The following is a 17028-nucleotide window of genomic DNA, read 5'->3' as shown; positions in this document are numbered from 1 at the left end:
AGAAACCACAACCTCCCTGCGAAAAAGCAGCTCGCGGGAAATCAGGAGGAGCCAGCCCCGCGCGGGAAGAGGCGCTGCCGTCCATGCCGCGCGGGGCCCCGGAGCAGCAGGTGCGAGGGCCGGCCCGTGCCACGGCTCCCCGCGCCCCGGCCCCGGCGGGAGGCAGGCGCGTTTCCCCGCGTCTTGCGCGCGCATGTTTGAGCACGTCCGTTCGTGCTGCTGCAGCAACCGGCACAAACAACTTCATTTCCAGCCGCTCCAAACAGGTTTTGTTTTCCTGGCGTTTTTTTAACCCTTTTTTCCTTCCGCTAACGCTGCAATTGGCAATGAAAACTGGGCAGAGATCATCAAATGAGACTTGTTTAAATAAACAGCGCACGGAAGGGGACAGATTCCCCTTGTTTTGGCCCAGCTTTTCCTGCTGAAACTCTTCCCTGAGTTTGACTCTAGATTTAGGCACAATCCTGGTCCCGCTGCAAAAGCATCCCACCGGCGCCCGCTCCGCGCTGAGGTGGCAGCCGGGCAGCCCTCAGGGACCTCTTCTCTCCCCAGGTCCATCTTTCTGATCGTGCTGTTTGCCCAGTACCTGCGAAACATCACCCTCCGCCTGCCCGGCTACCGCTGGGGCAGGGGCTTCGTGCTGCTCCGCGTACAGATCTTCAAGATGTTCCCGGTAGGGGACGTCGCCTGGCCCAGCCGGGGACTCGATGGCTCGGCGGTGCCCACGGCGCCCCGGCACGCGGTGGCCCAGCACCAAGCGATGCCGGCTGCCTCCCGGGGCCGGCCGGCGAGGGTGCCCACCGCGGAGCCGCTCAGCCCCAGCCTCCCCCCGCAGATCATCCTGGCCATCATGGTGGTGTGGCTGCTCTGCTACCTGCTGACGCGCGCCGACGTCTTCCCCAGCCAGCCCGAGGCGTACGGCTACAAGGCGCGGACGGACGCGCGGGGGGAGATCCTGTCCGTGGCGCCCTGGTTCCGCGTCCCCTACCCGTGTGAGTGCCGGCCCGCAGGCGCCCCGCTCTCCCGCCACCCCTGCCCTGCCCGGCCGCGGGAACAAGCCCCGCGCGGGAGTCCCCACGGCCTGGGCTCAGGGGCGCCCACGGGGGTCCCCGCGGCAGCAGGAGCTGCTCTAGGACACGGGGACCCCAGCGGCGACCATGAGCCCCCCGGCTCACGGCTCTGCTCCCCCGCCAGGTCAGTGGGGGCTGCCCACGGTGACCGCCGCGGCCGTGCTGGGCATGTTCAGCGCCACCCTGGCAGGCATCATCGAGTCCATCGGGGATTACTACTCCTGCGCACGGCTGGCGGGAGCGCCGGCCCCTCCTGTGCACGCCATTAACAGGTACGGGCAAGCGCCCCTCCGGCCTGCGCTCCCCGCAGGGACGGGGACACGGCGCTTTGCTCTGCAGCAGGGCACCGCTCCGGGAGCAGGACGCCTGGGTCTCGTCTCCGGATGGTCAGGGCCTGGCCGGTGCCCGAGCAAGCCTGGCTGGAGGCGCTCAGCAAGCGCAGCCACCCACGAGCTCGGCCAGAGCCGCGTCCTTGGCCACCTCCCCACCAGCCCTCAAACGCGTCCGTCGCCATTGCTTGTGCCGTGGCAAAACAGCGGCATGGACCCGCCTGTTGGGTCTGTTTTCCAGGGGCATTTTCACAGAAGGGATCTCCTGCATCATAGCTGGGCTGCTGGGAACAGGCAACGGCTCCACCTCCTCCAGCCCCAACATCGGCGTCCTGGGCATCACGAAGGTAGCGCCGGGGCCCGGGCAGCCGCTGCGTCCCCCCAGGGACGCCCCAGGGAGGAGGGGTTGCCGCAGGGCGCTCGCTCAGAGCTCAGCTCCCCAGGGCAGGGGCTGCTTCCCGCTCGGCACCGGGGCGCTGCGGCTGTAAGCCCCTTCCCACGTGTCTGCTTTGGTAGACGCAGTCCTCCCTAGGGCTGGCCCGTTGCTGCTGCTCCTCTTTACGTTGTCAGGAGGGTTTAGGTCCTTTCTCACCCAGAGCGGCATGGGGGCTCGGCTGGCCCAGAGAGGAGCTGCCTGCTCTCCGAGCGCCAGGCTCTTCCTATTTGAAGGACGTCAGAGAAGCCACGATACGACAGCCCTCTGCATGCTCGCTCACACGCTAAAGGGGCAGCAAACACCGAGCACCATGACCCCAGCCGATGCCTTTCTACAAGACCTTTCTTCGCAGAGTGCTTTGAAATCCAGGGGTCATCAGTGGTCCGCAGGAGCCAGCTGCAGTGATGAAGTGTGGATGGCCAGCAGCCAGCTCGCCTCAGTTCACTGCAGGTTCTTCTGTGCAGGTGGGAAGCAGAAGAGTGATACAGTACGGAGCCGGGATCATGCTGGTTTTAGGAACCATCGGCAAGTTCACCGCTCTGTTTGCCTCGCTCCCAGACCCGATCCTCGGAGGGATGTTCTGCACGTTATTTGGTAACCTCTCCACAAGTACCTGTTTGTACGTCAAACCCAAACCGCCATTAAATCCCAGTGCTCTGACGGGTCATTTCCCCTGGGATTCAGGCACTGCTGGGCCACACTGGTAAGTGATGGAGCAGCCTCGTACAACAAACCTGAGACATGTAAACCTGCATTTGAGATTTGGCCATCTGGCACCCATTCAAACTGTCAGGGAGGGTCTTAGGGTGAGCTGTTGCCTTCCCTCGTCAGTCACTGAAACTGCTCTGCAGAACCGCTGTTCCCCCTCGGGATAGGCAAGGGCAGGTAGGTCCACACGTATCACTCCGCTCAAGTTTATCTCCTGACTTCAGAGACATTCTCATTAGCGGAAGCCGGTTTTTGTTGCCGTGCTGCTGCACCACACACGTGGCTCRAGGCAATACCCGCAGGCAGAGGGGACGGCACCCTGAGCTGGGATCAGGGCGCCCGCCAGGCTCAGAACGAACTTTGCCGCCTTTGTACTGGAGCAGACAAGGAGCACTGGCTTGTCTGGCTGCCAGAACCACCACGGCACGCTCACCTCCAGCGGAGAGCCGGTGACACAGCCGTGGAGGGGAGCAGGCCACGACTATAAGCTGTTTCTGCAACAACTGCCCAACCGCAGCCTCGTTGCACTCGGCACAACCTCAGAGACGGAGGCAGGCTCCGGTCTCAACGGATCAGTAGGCAGCCGCATCGGCCTCCTCTGGGAGGCCTGCTCTGCCCTGCCTCGCACAGCCGCTACGCAACTGCGTTTCCTCTGCTTGCAGGCATGATCACAGCTGTTGGCCTTTCCAACCTGCAGTTCGTTGACATGAACTCCTCCCGCAACCTTTTTGTTCTGGGATTTGCGATGTTTTTTGGGCTGACGCTGCCGAACTACTTGGATTCTCACCCCAACGCCATTAACACAGGTACACCCCCTCCGCTAAAAGCCTCAGAACGTATTTTACGCTTTCTGTTGCCACCGCAGGAATCACCTCCTCTACCAAATTCTTGGTTCGATAATGTTTAGCGAGAGAGGAGCACAGATCTCTCAGGCACTATGAGAGCACCCTGGGTAAGCAATGATTAATAAGGCAAATCTTAATTACGATAGAATGACTTTAGGAATAACACACAGCTTCCATGGGAACACCATGGGGATTTAAAGCTCTTGCCATGGCCAATATTAGATCTAAGCCCTCGTTAGATGGTTTTCGTTTGCAGCTGTTGGCTTCCTCCTGCTTTGATGCCTGCCTTAAACAGCCCTGGCCACTTCAGCAAAGGCCATGCTCAGTAAACTACACTTTTAAGAACATTTATAAAGCAGAATGCGAGTTAAATTGGGACAACAGCTACAAGGTAAGGTTTACAGTGAATTATTGCRCCTGCAAACTCATCTAATACGAGTGGTAAGGAAGCTCTTGCAAGTAGATGATGACATCTTTAAAAATCATTTGATTGACTTGGGACTAACCATGAACATGCCTTGGTGAGGACCCTAACAGTGTCAATGAGGCCGAGCGCTCAGGAGCAGCCAGGCCTCTCTGCAAAGCCCTGTTTCTCTTTTCTCCCTTTTGGACAGTGCCACCGCCTCTGCCTCCTCCTCCTCCTCCTCCTCCTTCTCCTCCCACGCTCTGCAGTAAACGACCTGTCTGAACTCTTGTAGGTGTCCCCGAACTGGACCAAATATTGACGGTGCTATTAACAACGGAGATGTTTGTTGGGGGGACCATCGCTTTCATACTGGACAACACCATTCCAGGTAACCCCCCCCCCAAGCCATAGGGACAAAACAGGAGGGTTTTATAGTGCACTAACAGCTGTTGCCAGACCAGCTGGCATCCAGGTCCCCTCCCTTCTAAAGTACTTGGAGCCAGCTCTTTTGTTTGTTTTAAATGCTGCAAGAGACTATTGCGAGGCTGCAGGTACCTTCAGAGTTAGCAAAGCCCTACCCCAGAGACCCTAACAGCCAYGCTTCGGCAGGTGTAAGTAAGGGTGGGTTTCCAGAGAGCATCCCCACTAACTAGATTTTTGCTAACTATCGTTCCCTGCTCTAAGCCCTTGCTCTGGGACAACCAGAGGTCACTAAGCGAAACAGCACTAGGGTTTGTAGCAAGTAACGGAGATCTTTGCAATCGCAGCAGATGGCCAAGCATTAGCAGGTCACTACCACAGGTCGTTTGGGTCACTGCCACGACAGAATTTTTTATTCTTTTAAGGAAGATGATGCATTTATAAACACTAGTTGTTGAGGCTGCTCATCAAATGCAGCCTTGCAAACACATCGGCGTTCAGCTCTGGAAGGGGAAAATCCTGTCCCCACAGTTGTGCCTTTGTAAGGGACTTGAGGGGCAGCCAGGAGCTGATTACTTCACAAGAACCTATTTTGCTGTCCTGCCCCAGCACTGGCAGTGGTGCTGTGCAGCCAAAGCTCTGTCTCCCCTTGCAGGGACACAAGAGGAGCGGGGCCTGGTTCAGTGGAAGGCCGGAGCGCACTCAGACAGCACAACAACGGCAAGCTTGAAAAGCTACGATTTTCCTTTTGGGATGAACGTTGTGAGACGAATCTGGTGGCTGAAGTACGTGCCAATTTGCCCAGTCTTCCGAGGATTTAACTCAAGAACAAACAGAAATTGTGATTCAACTGAAAACATACAAGACAACACAGACAACCTCTCCGTATGCACGAAGGTCTGAACACAGGGTAGGATGAACTCCTGCTGGACTGCCACTAGACTCGCATCTCAGTTCTCCCACAGATTGCTAAAGGAAGGCCAGGTTAGAAAGGCCAAGCCAAACTCCTGAGAGGGGCCAGGGTAGGGCTCCCCCCAGGTCACATCAGAGCAGCACTGCTGCAGGGTTTCTAGAACCCATCAAGTCCAAAGCCAAGGTTGCTTCTGCTTGTCTCCAAAACAAGGCTAGGGACATTCAGTTGCCTCTCAGGAACATCGTTAGCCTGTTTTTAAGCTAAAACAGAGCACAAACTCCACAATGAGAACTCCTACAAACAGTAGTGCTCCCCAGATACCGGCTTCAGAACAAGCCACCCACTGTGTAATTTCTAACTCAAGCTTAAATTGGTTTAAGATTTGGTCAAAGCTTTGACGAAGCTCATTAACTATGGTCAGAGCTAGCTAGAACTTGCAAGGCCACTAGTACCAGCCAGAATAATGAATAGCCACCCAGGGCCAAGAATTTTCATGCAATACCCTTGACTTCAGCAAGGTTACTCTGTGGATTAAGTTGGCTCTGTGCAGAGCACAGTATTCAGACCAACCACTATAGAGCACTAGTATTGTCTACTTTAAGATTATGCATTAAAAAAAAAGCCTATTTGCCACATCTGTTTTCACTGGTTTCTCCTGGATCATTTCCTCATCCCTTCTGCATTTCTGAAGGCTTCAGAAGCTTACAGATGGGGACCGCTGCACAGAGTAGCTCACAGCAGACATCCTCTTCTAGACTGCCAAAAAACCAGACACCCAACACAGCTGAAGTTTGTTCAGTTCTAGCTGACCCTTGTTATTCAGTGAGCTTCCCTCTGAACTCTGATCCAGAGACTGAGGTGGAAAGCAAGAGCTTCTGGCAAACCAGTTCTGCTGCTGAGGATGCCAGAAAGTTGGCTTGATCCCCAGCTGTTCCAGTTAAGCGCTGCCTCATGACTTGAGCAGCTGGACAGTTTTCAGTAGCGTGCACAAGACAGCTGATGGCCTCAACACAAGGGCTAACAGAATCAAGCCCATTTTCTGCAGTGGCTCTGATGTGTGGGGGTTAGCAACAAACCCCAAAGCTGAAACAAGCACTGTATTACCCCGTCCTAGTCTGCAAGCACTAGGCAGGAAACAAGTCATACCTAGGAACCCCTAAAAAGCAAAGTGCTCACTGCTCTGGTTTTACTGCACTGATTCCGGTACAGGCACAGATACCTAGCAAGGGATCATGCAAAACACCTCATTAAGTAGACTGCGGAAGAAAGGCACCTTCCTATTTAACATCTTATTTGTGACCTACGCAGGAGTTCTTTGTAGGCATCACCATCGCTCTCAGTAAGTTCACCTCTTTAATAAACCTCTCCATATTATATGGTTAGCTAGATTAGCACAGGAGAAAAGTGAGAGAAGTTCGGCTGTTTCACAACGAGCCGTCTCCTAGCTAAGGCATTTAGTTGCCAGTCATCCCAAGTTAATCGCATCTGGGCCAAAAACCCCAAGAGGAAGTTCACTGCAAGGGCCAAGGCTGCAAGAACTGATGGCAGCAGGACAGGGGAACCCCTGGTAAGACTCCCCCTCCAGCTAAGAATAAGCTGTAACATGGTAGTATGTCATTTCCTGATCTCCAGTCTCAAGGTRCTTGCGTTTAAACTACATCAAAGCCAGCAGAAACACCAGAATAGTTTGGCTGCTTCTAGGAAGACCTAGAGGTTTCCATTCCAAAGAAGGACTGCCAAAACAAAGCAGTATGTTGCAGACTACCATCTGCGTAAAGGCATCATCTCAGTCTTCCTGTACTACAGCACCACGTCGTTTCTGAAGTGTTTCCATTTGGTTTACCCAGAGCTAAACAGAACACACTAACAGTGAGGCGCGGCAAAACTATGAAGGAGGAGCAGATCGAACTTGCATCTAGGGACTGCTGGGGGCCATTGAATGTGGGTAAGTTGCATGCTGGACACATCTCCCTGCAGCTCTGTCAAGTTTACGCAGGCAAGAACAGTCATTCAGAGTGCCCCAGCTCCAAGAGCTACCGTGCCAAAGCCCCTGAAAGCACGTTGCAGGCTGTGGGCTTTATATAGTGCCATCAGCTGTTAACTAGGACTTCCCGTGCTGCCAGGAGCAGTGGAGCTGAACTAGCATTAGCAGCAGTGAGAAGGAACATTTCAGCAAAACAGGCTCAGGGAAACACATAAAGCAGTAAGGCTTCATAGGAGGAAAAAGGAGTAGTCAAGAGCCCAACCTCAGACCGCTATTTCGGATGAGCTTGTTACAAGCAGTACTACAGGCACCATATCTGACATGAAGTGTTAACGTTACCCCTTATCTCGTGTTGCCAAATGAGGGTTACCATGTAAAGATGCATATTCATGAGACGGTCACAAGTCAGTTCTACTATTATTTATTTTTTTAAATATTTTTGAAAAAATATAATTTTTTTACAATATTTTCAACTTAAACACTATTCACACTGAACACGTATGGCAGCTTAACCTACCCAAATATGAAGTTTAAGAAGCCAAAACTGTTCTAGCTTTATTAAAAGAAAAAAGTTGTTGTGCTGTAGACTATTGTGTAGTGATGATTAAACAAAGCAAGGGAAAAGCACCACTCAAATCACTAATGCTAGGGTTTTCTTGGTTAAATCCAGCTATATTAAAGTTGTATGCTAAAAGTTACATAGACAGTGCTATGTATCTGGGTTCTTGGAAGAAATTGTGATGAAACTCACATCTCCTTTAATGTAATTAGGAAGTGAAACATTTCTAACATGATAACATACTGTAAATATAGGAAATTTCTTCCTTCCAATCACTTGGATGTTAGTTCAGTAGCTGAGATCTAGGACTCTGTACAGGTCTGTAAAACTTCCGTTAAAGCTCATGCTGCTTTTAAGCAGCATGAAGTTTTTTTAAGGGGAAAAATTAACATTAGTAACAATACTGATATTTCAAAGGAAAGTTAGCTAATTTGCATAACAATCAGATAACCTTGCTTTCATTTTAAAGTTAAGGCATTATCAGGTGCAAAGCAGCACCAGTTAACACATCTTTAGCTAAAAACAGACCATCCTTAGCAAATTCCAAGTCCTATTAAAAAGACAGAGTCTGCAGAAGTTTTTATATGTGGTACTTTGTCTCAACTTGACTGGTGCTTCTTACCTCACTGTCTCCTTTGCAAAGAGCCAGGGTCCAATTATGTTTCCATTAAACTTTTGACAGGTTTACTTAATAACAGTCTCAGCACTTTTATTGAGCATGCAAGACTAACAAAACTTTGGCAATGCATAAGTGTAACACAGTGACAAGAAGAGAGCTTTTACAATTAAATCTTCTAATACTGGCTTCACAGTGTGGAAATTGTGCTACATCCACCAAAAGAGGGCCCAGTCTACTCAAATATTTAGTACTTCACCCCAGGAACAAACTCCTTTGCGTTTGGATTCAGATTACTCTTGACCTAAGGAAGGGAAAAAACAGAAGTCTAGTTGAATCATTTTCATCTTCCACTTTTAAGCTGAATACAATTCTAGGTGGACACCACCAGTAAAACAAAATTGTTTTTTACAGATTTAGAATAACATTGAGGCATATAACAGGGTTTTACATGTACTGTCTCTACACTCATCAAAAATCCCACTCTATGCTACTAACTGCACTATTCATCCTTCATTAGCACCACCTGGAGGTTTCAATCTGATGAGGGCTCAGTGAATAAGAAACAAGAACACGGATATACACATCAAACACAGCAACTCTGATTATTGCTGAAGGCCTTTCCTGAGGTTGAACTGTTAAGTGTGTCACAAGGTTTTTAGATCTTGCTTATTTGAGCAAGAAGAGATTCGTTCAAGGAAGTTAAGCCACTTCTGGCAATTAAAACAAATACAATGCTCTCATGTTAAATCCTCCTATGCCCGCGAGTGCCCTTTCCACCCAGCTGGCAAGCAGCTGCTCTACAGTCTTCTGCAGTTATTTTGGTAGCAGATACAGGTGGGCAACCAGCATCTCCAGAATGAGCTATTTATTGTTAGGAACGAAAAGGAGGATTAGGCTTATATGTTCTTAGCTGGGTTAGAAACTGCTGCCTTCATCTCCTTAAGCTTGGAAAATATAGAGTTCTGCATCTGAATTTTTACAGAATTATGTGGCTTATCTGTGTGGGTTTTGTACTACCAATAACTCCATTACATATTCTGTTAAGCAAAAACGTACAGACTGCCCTTTCCTTTTAGTCGAGCTCTGGACTGAGAAGCCGTACACAAGAACCAGGGAAATAACAATCACAGTTTAGCTGGTTTCCTCTTCCTAGAATTTCTACAAAAAGATCTGCTGTAGTTCACACAATCCAAATCGGATCTTAGAACATGACTTGCACCTACCCAGTACGTGTAAGCGTTGAAAGTTGCTGGATTAAAGTTTTGCAGTCCTGCCACTGAATTGCACTTCATGAAGTCAGCACGATTCGCTCTTTGCCCTTCATTCATAATATAGCACGCGCACCCAAACACACGTGAATTTATGCCATGGCCTAGGAAAGGCACCATGCAGTTATGAACAAAACCACCGAACTGGTCATGTCATCTGAGGAAACAGACCTTACCCAACTGTTCCGTATTTCCCCCTCCACCATAGCTATGCACGGTGTGAGAGTCGCTGGCCTACCTACAAAGGATTTTCTACTGCCACTACCAGAAGCAGAAACCAGCCTTGCACAAGGAGAGCTGTCAAGTTTTAGAAATATGGTGAGAAACTGAATTTACCACCAGATCCTCCAGTGATGAGCTGTCACTGATAACAAGGTCATTGAACTGGTCCTGGATTTGATCCATTGTTTGTGGGAGATCACGGGCTGGAATAAACCATTCGTGCTCCTCCTCTTCTTCCAGCATCTCTTGGAAACAGCGCTCAATAAATTCTTCTTCCCACAATTCCTCTTCAATCTACACAATGAGAAGAAATGGCTTTATCAAAGCTATTGAGAGGTTGGGCCTTTATTTCAGGTTTGTGCACCCAGCTGACCATCTTTCTAGCACTTGCACTAGGACTTCTGGCAGAACACCCTATTTCTGCTGTAGGAAGGCAAGCAGCTTTGATTCTTTCGCACGGAAAAGCGCATTGTCCCAGGAACTCAGGTTGCGGTAAGATGAGAATGGCAGGACAACCCATCAGTCCTAGCTGTCTGGTCCACATGCTTACAGCAGAGAACTTGTTACCAGCTCAAGGAGAAGGAGAACATAGGTTCTAAGTCAAAATCTCAGCTGTGCCACCTAGTCTGGACCGAACCCACCATTTAACCTAGGTAAAGTACGAGGAAGGGAACCAGGGATGATGTGTGCAGCCGTGCAACATGTACACTCAATAGAAAAATGCCCCATAAGACTTAAAAAATTACTGCCTGTCACGTGGAGCAGGGAATAACAAGCATCTCCTAGGCCACAGATTACATTTTCACACAACGTAGTTCTCGTAAGAAACTCCACACAATCACAGCAGTCATTAAGACCACTGACCTGCAGTACAAATCAGCTGACGCAGAACTGACATGCATTGAGGAACATAGATTAAAGGAAAGTTTTGCTTGGTTGTTCAGTAAACAAGTTTTGAAGGAGTTGATCCTGACAGGTTTTCTGTGTCCTGCGTCACAGTACTTAGAGTGGAAAGCATGGAAACAGATGATGACATGAATGATTTGCCAGACATAAGGGAGGAGGGGGGAAAAAAAAAAGATCAGAACAGATTAAGTGCATTTAATGGAAGCTTCAGCAAGTTTTCCCATCTATCCTTCACCCTGAAAATCAAACATGCACTAGATCCTGAGATGGAAATAGTTACACACCAGAAAAAGTCAAAAAAGTTAGCATCAGAGTTCAGGATTCCCATAAAATCTAGGCCCCCTATCCTTGCGGCAAGCGCACTCACCAGCTCCCTTAGTACTTAAGATACACAGTACGCAGCTCTTGGGGGACAGGGACTCGTTACCATACGCTTTAAGTGACTGTCCAGACAATTCAAGCCCTGCATGAAGCAGTGACTTACTAATTTCTTCAGAAAACCCAGTGCAAAGCACCCCAGCACAGGCAGATTAGTGCTCCAGTTTCCAATCCTTCTTTTGAGGCACCGTCTCCTTCCTGTGTGGGGGTAAAGGAAACCGTGGGCACAGTCACAAGTTAATATTACAACAGCTGTTGCCCAACTCCAGGTGTTTTGTTACATTGCTGCACACCTACAGGTGCCTCCAATGGAGGTTCCAAGAGTCCTAAGTAAAGTTTAATTACCCAAATGGCTTGAAATTAATATTGCCACAGTTTGTATTCCCAGCCGAAGTTTTGACTCGTTCAGCTTCACAGAGAGATGTGCCTACAGGGGCAAGGGAACAGGATCTCACACGGTATTTGCCTGCCTGAATAAAAGCGTTCTCCTCTCAGGCTCCCATCCCTGTTCTCTTAAAATGGAGTCTGTATCTGATAAATAGTTAATTCACTGCACAACTCAGCTCATACCCCAAGCACTGCACATCCTGTATGCTAACTAGAGTCGAGTCCCTGAGGAGGAAGAAACCCACCAAACAGGAAACAACGTTGAGACCATCCTGGCGTATGCACAAGAGAACATAGATTGTGCGAGCAACCTGAATTTGAAACTAGCTTTGTACCTACTTGCACCCAATAAAGAGCTCTAAAGAGAGAGCAGGAGACTTACATTTCATAAGCTTACACTTCTGAGCCTTCAGCACTGCCACGCTTTTGCAGTACAGAGAAAGCAGCAATCTGAGCAACAAGATGAAGCAATGATTATTATGAAAAGGGGAATGGAAAGAGGGGGCTCTCCCCAACCTCCGCTGGAGGGAAAACTGCATCCAGATAGAAGGGGGAAGATGAAATCAAAGCTTCCTTCCAATGAGGTTGCAAGGACCAGCTTTAAAGTATTAAGCAACCCAAACAGAACTGTCACTCAACAACTATGTCCACCAACTCCCTTACTAACAGCCCTGTTGATAAGGCACATTTGCACCTGAACTTATCCAATTTGAAACGACCACACCTGGCACGCTTGCCCAAGCTAAAAATCATAACAGCTCAGTGCCCTAGCAAGATCAGTGCTTTCCAACATGCCACATGTTAAGCCTGTCGACTATATTTTTTTTCCTCCATCCTGAAGAAGTATGGAATTAATGGATGCATGAGAACATTCTGCACTTCCTATATTTTCCAACAATTTCATAGAAAACAAATATTTATTGTTAGAGAAACTATATCCGTCCCCCAGAATCATTCTAGCAAGCCTACCTAGAAACCCTGGCTCTAAAGGATTCCCAGTCCTGTACACTGGTTGTTAGGCCGCAGCACCTCTCCCTTAAGCTAGAAAATAGCAAGGCACATCACAACACATCTACACAGGGAAACAACTTGCCTGCCTGTTAAATTCCTCTTCGTTTTCCATCCACATGTACTCCGCAAAGGGATTGTCATCTTCATGAGAATGACCATTTATAATCACATCTTCATTGATGATGCTTGGGCTAGTACTGCTGCGACTTGGATCTTTCATGGCTGCGTCTTTGTTTTGACGTCTACAATTAAGAAATGCAGTAATTAAAGATGTGCAGATTCACTCATCACCCTGCTTCTGCACAGACGCCGCCCAAGGGAAAGCTGCACCTGTATTTCAGGGCTCCAGGTAGCCTTGACATGGCAGTAGCAGAGTGAGTAAAAACCACACGAAACTGAGTTCTGCTAATAAGCCAACCATCATAACAAGTGGAAGAACATCATAAGCTCGGTTTTTATTGTGTACAGATTAGAGCGACTTCCCCAAATTAAACCTCACCAAATCAGCAAGAGCCAAGCACCAAGGCTGATGAAAAGTGGCAGAAAAAATAGAAAGGATGCATACTTGCCAATAGGAGGAGAGTATCTGAGGCAACATTCAGGGAACAAAGGAAAATTTGCTTTTCAAAATACATTTAAAACTCTCACCTGCGTTTTAGCAAGCTTCCCTGGAAATAAACTGCCCAGTGTCCATACTGTTACAGAGACAGCATGCAACACTTCGGGGGAATTTCCAAGGAAATACATGATTGGGAAAAACTTCAGTGCAACTTTTAGACTACCCAAGTCCAGTTGCAAGAGCTTACATGTGATTGCATGAACCAACTTGCACGGACATTTCATTGCTCAGAAATCCTGCAAGCCCTCAGAGGCAGAAGCTATGATGCACCGATTCTTCAGAGAGGCAATTTGGCATTACAGGTTTTGTAGCTAGTCCATTAGCAAAAGCCCCCGATTGAGACATTTCAGATAAAGACAACATCAGAATGAACCAGAAGACAGTACATGCTTGCCTCTCATCCCACTTCATTAATGTGGATTGAGTCACATCTGGAGAGCGCTCAACTTTTCTGCGTGTCCACAGTACATGATATCACAACGTCCTGAACTCGAGGAACGAAGGTAGAGTTGGTAAAAGTGTTTTGTTCCACCTAACCACAGCTAAAACAAACCAGGACAAGTCTCAATTGCAGTCTGAATCTTTGTCAGAACGACGATATTGAAGCCTTTCCATAAGGCTGGTAAGCAATACAAGTTCAGATACCCAAGCCTCTTCATATCCAAGTTTTTTTTATATATATATTATATATATGTACATACACACAAGTGCATACATGTGTATATATACATATATGTATATAAACATACACACATGTATAAAAATAAAAAATCCCCTTTGTGTTGTGATCCAAGTGAGATAGCCCTGTTTTTTTCCCTCCCACACCATGTTTAAGTACAGACACTAATATTGGAGATGCTGAATATTTTGACCAGAGTAAGCAAGATGTGAGGCAACGATATCCAAAAAGCCCAAAAAACAAAGAAGCCCAACAAACTCAAACATTTCTCATATCTTTTGGTATATTCTAAGTGGGAGGGGAGGGGGGGAGGCTGTGCCAACTTCCAGCAGCCCAACTTCTCCTGCGACCTGTATTCATGAGGTCAAGTTTGTTCTGTAACATTACTCATTTGCAACTGACAGCAATTTCAAATTTAGGACCGAAGACTGCTAAAAATTTGCAATGAGATAATGCAGCAGTAAGCAAAAATATTTTTGTTTCATCACCCAGTCAACTTTTTAGCTATTACTCGGCATGTCCAAATGCAGTAGAAGAGGATATCAAAATACAGCCTCCATTGTTACTACAATACCAGAGCTTAATGCACGGCAGCTCATGTTTTCTCTTCATATTCCGATTGATCCTATTAGCTATAGGATGAATTTAAGTTTTGGCTCAATACCTTGTCCTTGATAACACCAAGTCAAAGACCTGCTACATCCAAATGATCAGTTAAGAAAAGCAGAGGGAAGAAAAAAAAGGAACTTTCCTGGTTTATTCTATTTAAGGTTTTTAATCAAAGGCAAAGCCAAGTACGGAAATCAGTTTAACTCCCTAGGAAATACCACAAATGAGACCAGAAACTAGACAACTCTAGCAACAGAAAACAGGTTATTTTTGATGTTCTTTCAAAACAAACTTGCAAAGGAGTACAGACATCATTTAACATAAAACAGGAAGAGACATTGCATTTAACACCCCAGTTCAAGCATGAAACTGTTTTAAACAACTGCAGATAACAGGCCTAAATGAAAAAGACATCAAAGTCTAAAATGCCTAATTAATTTCTTCTTTTACTGGCAAGTGTTTTCACGTTTTCTTTTGTGGAGGGAATATTGATATTAATATTCCACAGGGCTCTCTGCACATCAACAATTTACACCACAGGTGATCAACTTTGCATTAACAGAGCAAAGTACTCAGGCCCAGCTGCAGGGAAGGTCTGTACAAAGAACACTGCACCCAGACAATTCCAAAAGGGTGACAAAGCCTTGTTTTTGTAAAAGCCTAAAAGGTTGATTTGTTGAATCATGGGCTAGTTCTCCAAATTCCTAGACATTAAAACAGAACACAACCTATTTGATTTATAAGGAAGGGAGGGGAAGTGCAGTATTTCACTTTCTGACTGAAACAAGTTTTTCCATTACTGCTCAAGAACGATGTTGATGGTTATTTTTGAGAAAGATATGAGGCTTTAACCTGAATATATGTTATGCCACCAGAAAGATATCTGATGAAACCCTAAGCCTGCTAATGTTTTCTATAGGACAATGTGTAAACAAACATTTATTCTGCATTAATAGTAAGCAAGCCCCAGGCCAGCGCATTAGTCACAGCACTCCTTGTAATTTGATTTTCTGCAACTCATAATAAAATACACTGCATATGGAACTTTTCATTTCACCATTTCAAGGTACAAATCAGTTGGCCTTCTATGCTCATTTGTGAGAACAAAATTAGTCTCAGCTGTTTCACCAGCATTTGATACAGTCCTTTTAGTGATGAGCTACAGGCAATTCTAAAGACRGAGAGCCAAAGGCCAGTTTAGTCTTGCAACAAGTCACAATCCCAAACGAAGGTTGCTGCGGAAAATAAAACACAGTGAAAGGCAACACGATGATCAAGAATAAAAATAATCAATTTTCAGTCTGTGACKAGGTGGAGAGTAGACAGCCTCAAGGTTCCTTACAGTAAAACAAGCAATATAACATTAGCAGTGCTGGCAAAGAGAGGATATGGAGAAAATATACTACCATAACAATATCCTCCTTCTGAACACTGACCTGGCATTTGGTGCTCACTCAGTCTCAAATTATCCCAGAATTCAAGGGGGGGGAGGGGGAGAATGAGGCATGAAGGGAGAGAGCAGGGAAAAAAAAAAAAAGAGTGTATAATGAAAGACTGAAAAAAAAAAAACAGGATTTATCTTAGGAAAGGAGTCAGAAACTAAGTGTCCCACACCCATAGCAACAGCACTTTTAGTGAATGAACTAAAGGAAAATTGCTCTCTGCACAAAATAAAGGCAGGAACCTATTACTCCAGAACATCGTTAAGGTCTGTTAATCTGCTTTTCTGAATTTTGCTGTGTTTATAGCAATGAAAAGATCTAGACCAACCAACATTAATACACAAAGCTTTGTGATTGAACACTTGGTGTTTAAATGCCAACCACAGAAGAGGATGATTAACACCTCCTTTAGAAGGTAAGGTCAATCGGTCTAACTCCATTCGGCAAAACCTAGGTCTCCATGCCCTTAAAAAGAAAAAAAAACAAGAAATTCCCCACAAGCATCCAAAAGCAATGCAGAACAGCAAGCAGCACATTCAGGTTTTAGTAGCAGATGAAGTTTTAAAAAAAGATGTATTAGTAGAGTAGGGAATACTTTATACTTCTGCAGAAGATAAGTGTTATTTGTTTATTCAGTGGTGAATATTCTTCTGACTCAGGAGTGCTGGCCAAGTTTCTCGTTATCTAATTAGATTAGCAACAGGCAGTTATCAAGCAAACTGATTATACTGTGTTTAATAGGCTTCTTAATCAACTTCATGAAGGATGCCAACACCACCTCATACAAACACACACTTGAAAGCTCTGCACTTAAGTCCATTCATTTCACAGTACGCTAGTACTAAGACCAAAACCAAGCTGGCCGTGAACAGCACAGCTGTCGCAGGGACGAAGAGCTCTGCGGAGAACTGGCCAATCGACTCAATTAAGGAAATCTCTTGCAGGTGGAGAAAGTTCACTTCCCAAAACGCCGAGCGCCGCTCCCAGTGCCTACGCTGCCAGATACCGTTGAGCAACGGCATTAATGGCATCTCCCCGCCTAAGCTGGAACAGGGAAAACCTGCTTTTTGGCGTGGGGGTACGCTGAGCTCGCCAGCCGCCTTTGCGCGGATAGCACCTCCACGAGCGGGTGGGGCGGGCGGAGGGCTGTCGCGGGCACCCCGCGGGCGCAGGGCGCTCCCCCAGCGCCGCCGCCGCAGGCCCGGGCGCCCTCCCCGC

General features: G+C 47.3%; 2 protein-coding genes across 2 annotated transcripts in view; one reads left to right on the top strand and one right to left on the bottom strand.

Annotated features, from left to right (window-relative positions):
• The window catches only part of SLC23A1 (solute carrier family 23 member 1), a 7708-nt gene extending 2149 nt beyond the window's left edge, over positions 1-5559 (top strand). Inside the window, exons 2-9 of the mRNA XM_026070640.1 lie at positions 375-673; positions 836-992; positions 1195-1342; positions 1641-1746; positions 2300-2429; positions 3206-3349; positions 4087-4182; positions 4870-5559. Of these exons, the coding sequence (XP_025926425.1) occupies positions 375-673; positions 836-992; positions 1195-1342; positions 1641-1746; positions 2300-2429; positions 3206-3349; positions 4087-4182; positions 4870-5117 (1328 nt within the window). The 3' untranslated portion in view covers positions 5118-5559. The remainder of the gene's footprint in view (positions 1-374; positions 674-835; positions 993-1194; positions 1343-1640; positions 1747-2299; positions 2430-3205; positions 3350-4086; positions 4183-4869) is intronic.
• A 1957-nt stretch (positions 5560-7516) lies between these two features.
• The window catches only part of PAIP2 (poly(A) binding protein interacting protein 2), a 10096-nt gene continuing 584 nt past the window's right edge, over positions 7517-17028 (bottom strand). The window contains exons 2-4 of the mRNA XM_026070657.1: positions 12544-12703; positions 9894-10073; positions 7517-8590 (exon numbers count right to left, since the gene is read on the bottom strand). Coding sequence (XP_025926442.1) covers positions 8534-8590; positions 9894-10073; positions 12544-12681 — 375 coding nt within the window. The 5' untranslated portion in view covers positions 12682-12703 and the 3' untranslated portion in view covers positions 7517-8533. The remainder of the gene's footprint in view (positions 8591-9893; positions 10074-12543; positions 12704-17028) is intronic.

This window comes from Apteryx rowi, unplaced genomic scaffold, assembly GCF_003343035.1.
Source record: "Apteryx rowi isolate R43461 unplaced genomic scaffold, aptRow1 scaffold_316, whole genome shotgun sequence".
NCBI lineage: Eukaryota > Metazoa > Chordata > Aves > Apterygiformes > Apterygidae > Apteryx > Apteryx rowi.
This window is presented reverse-complemented; position numbering and strand designations above follow the sequence as displayed.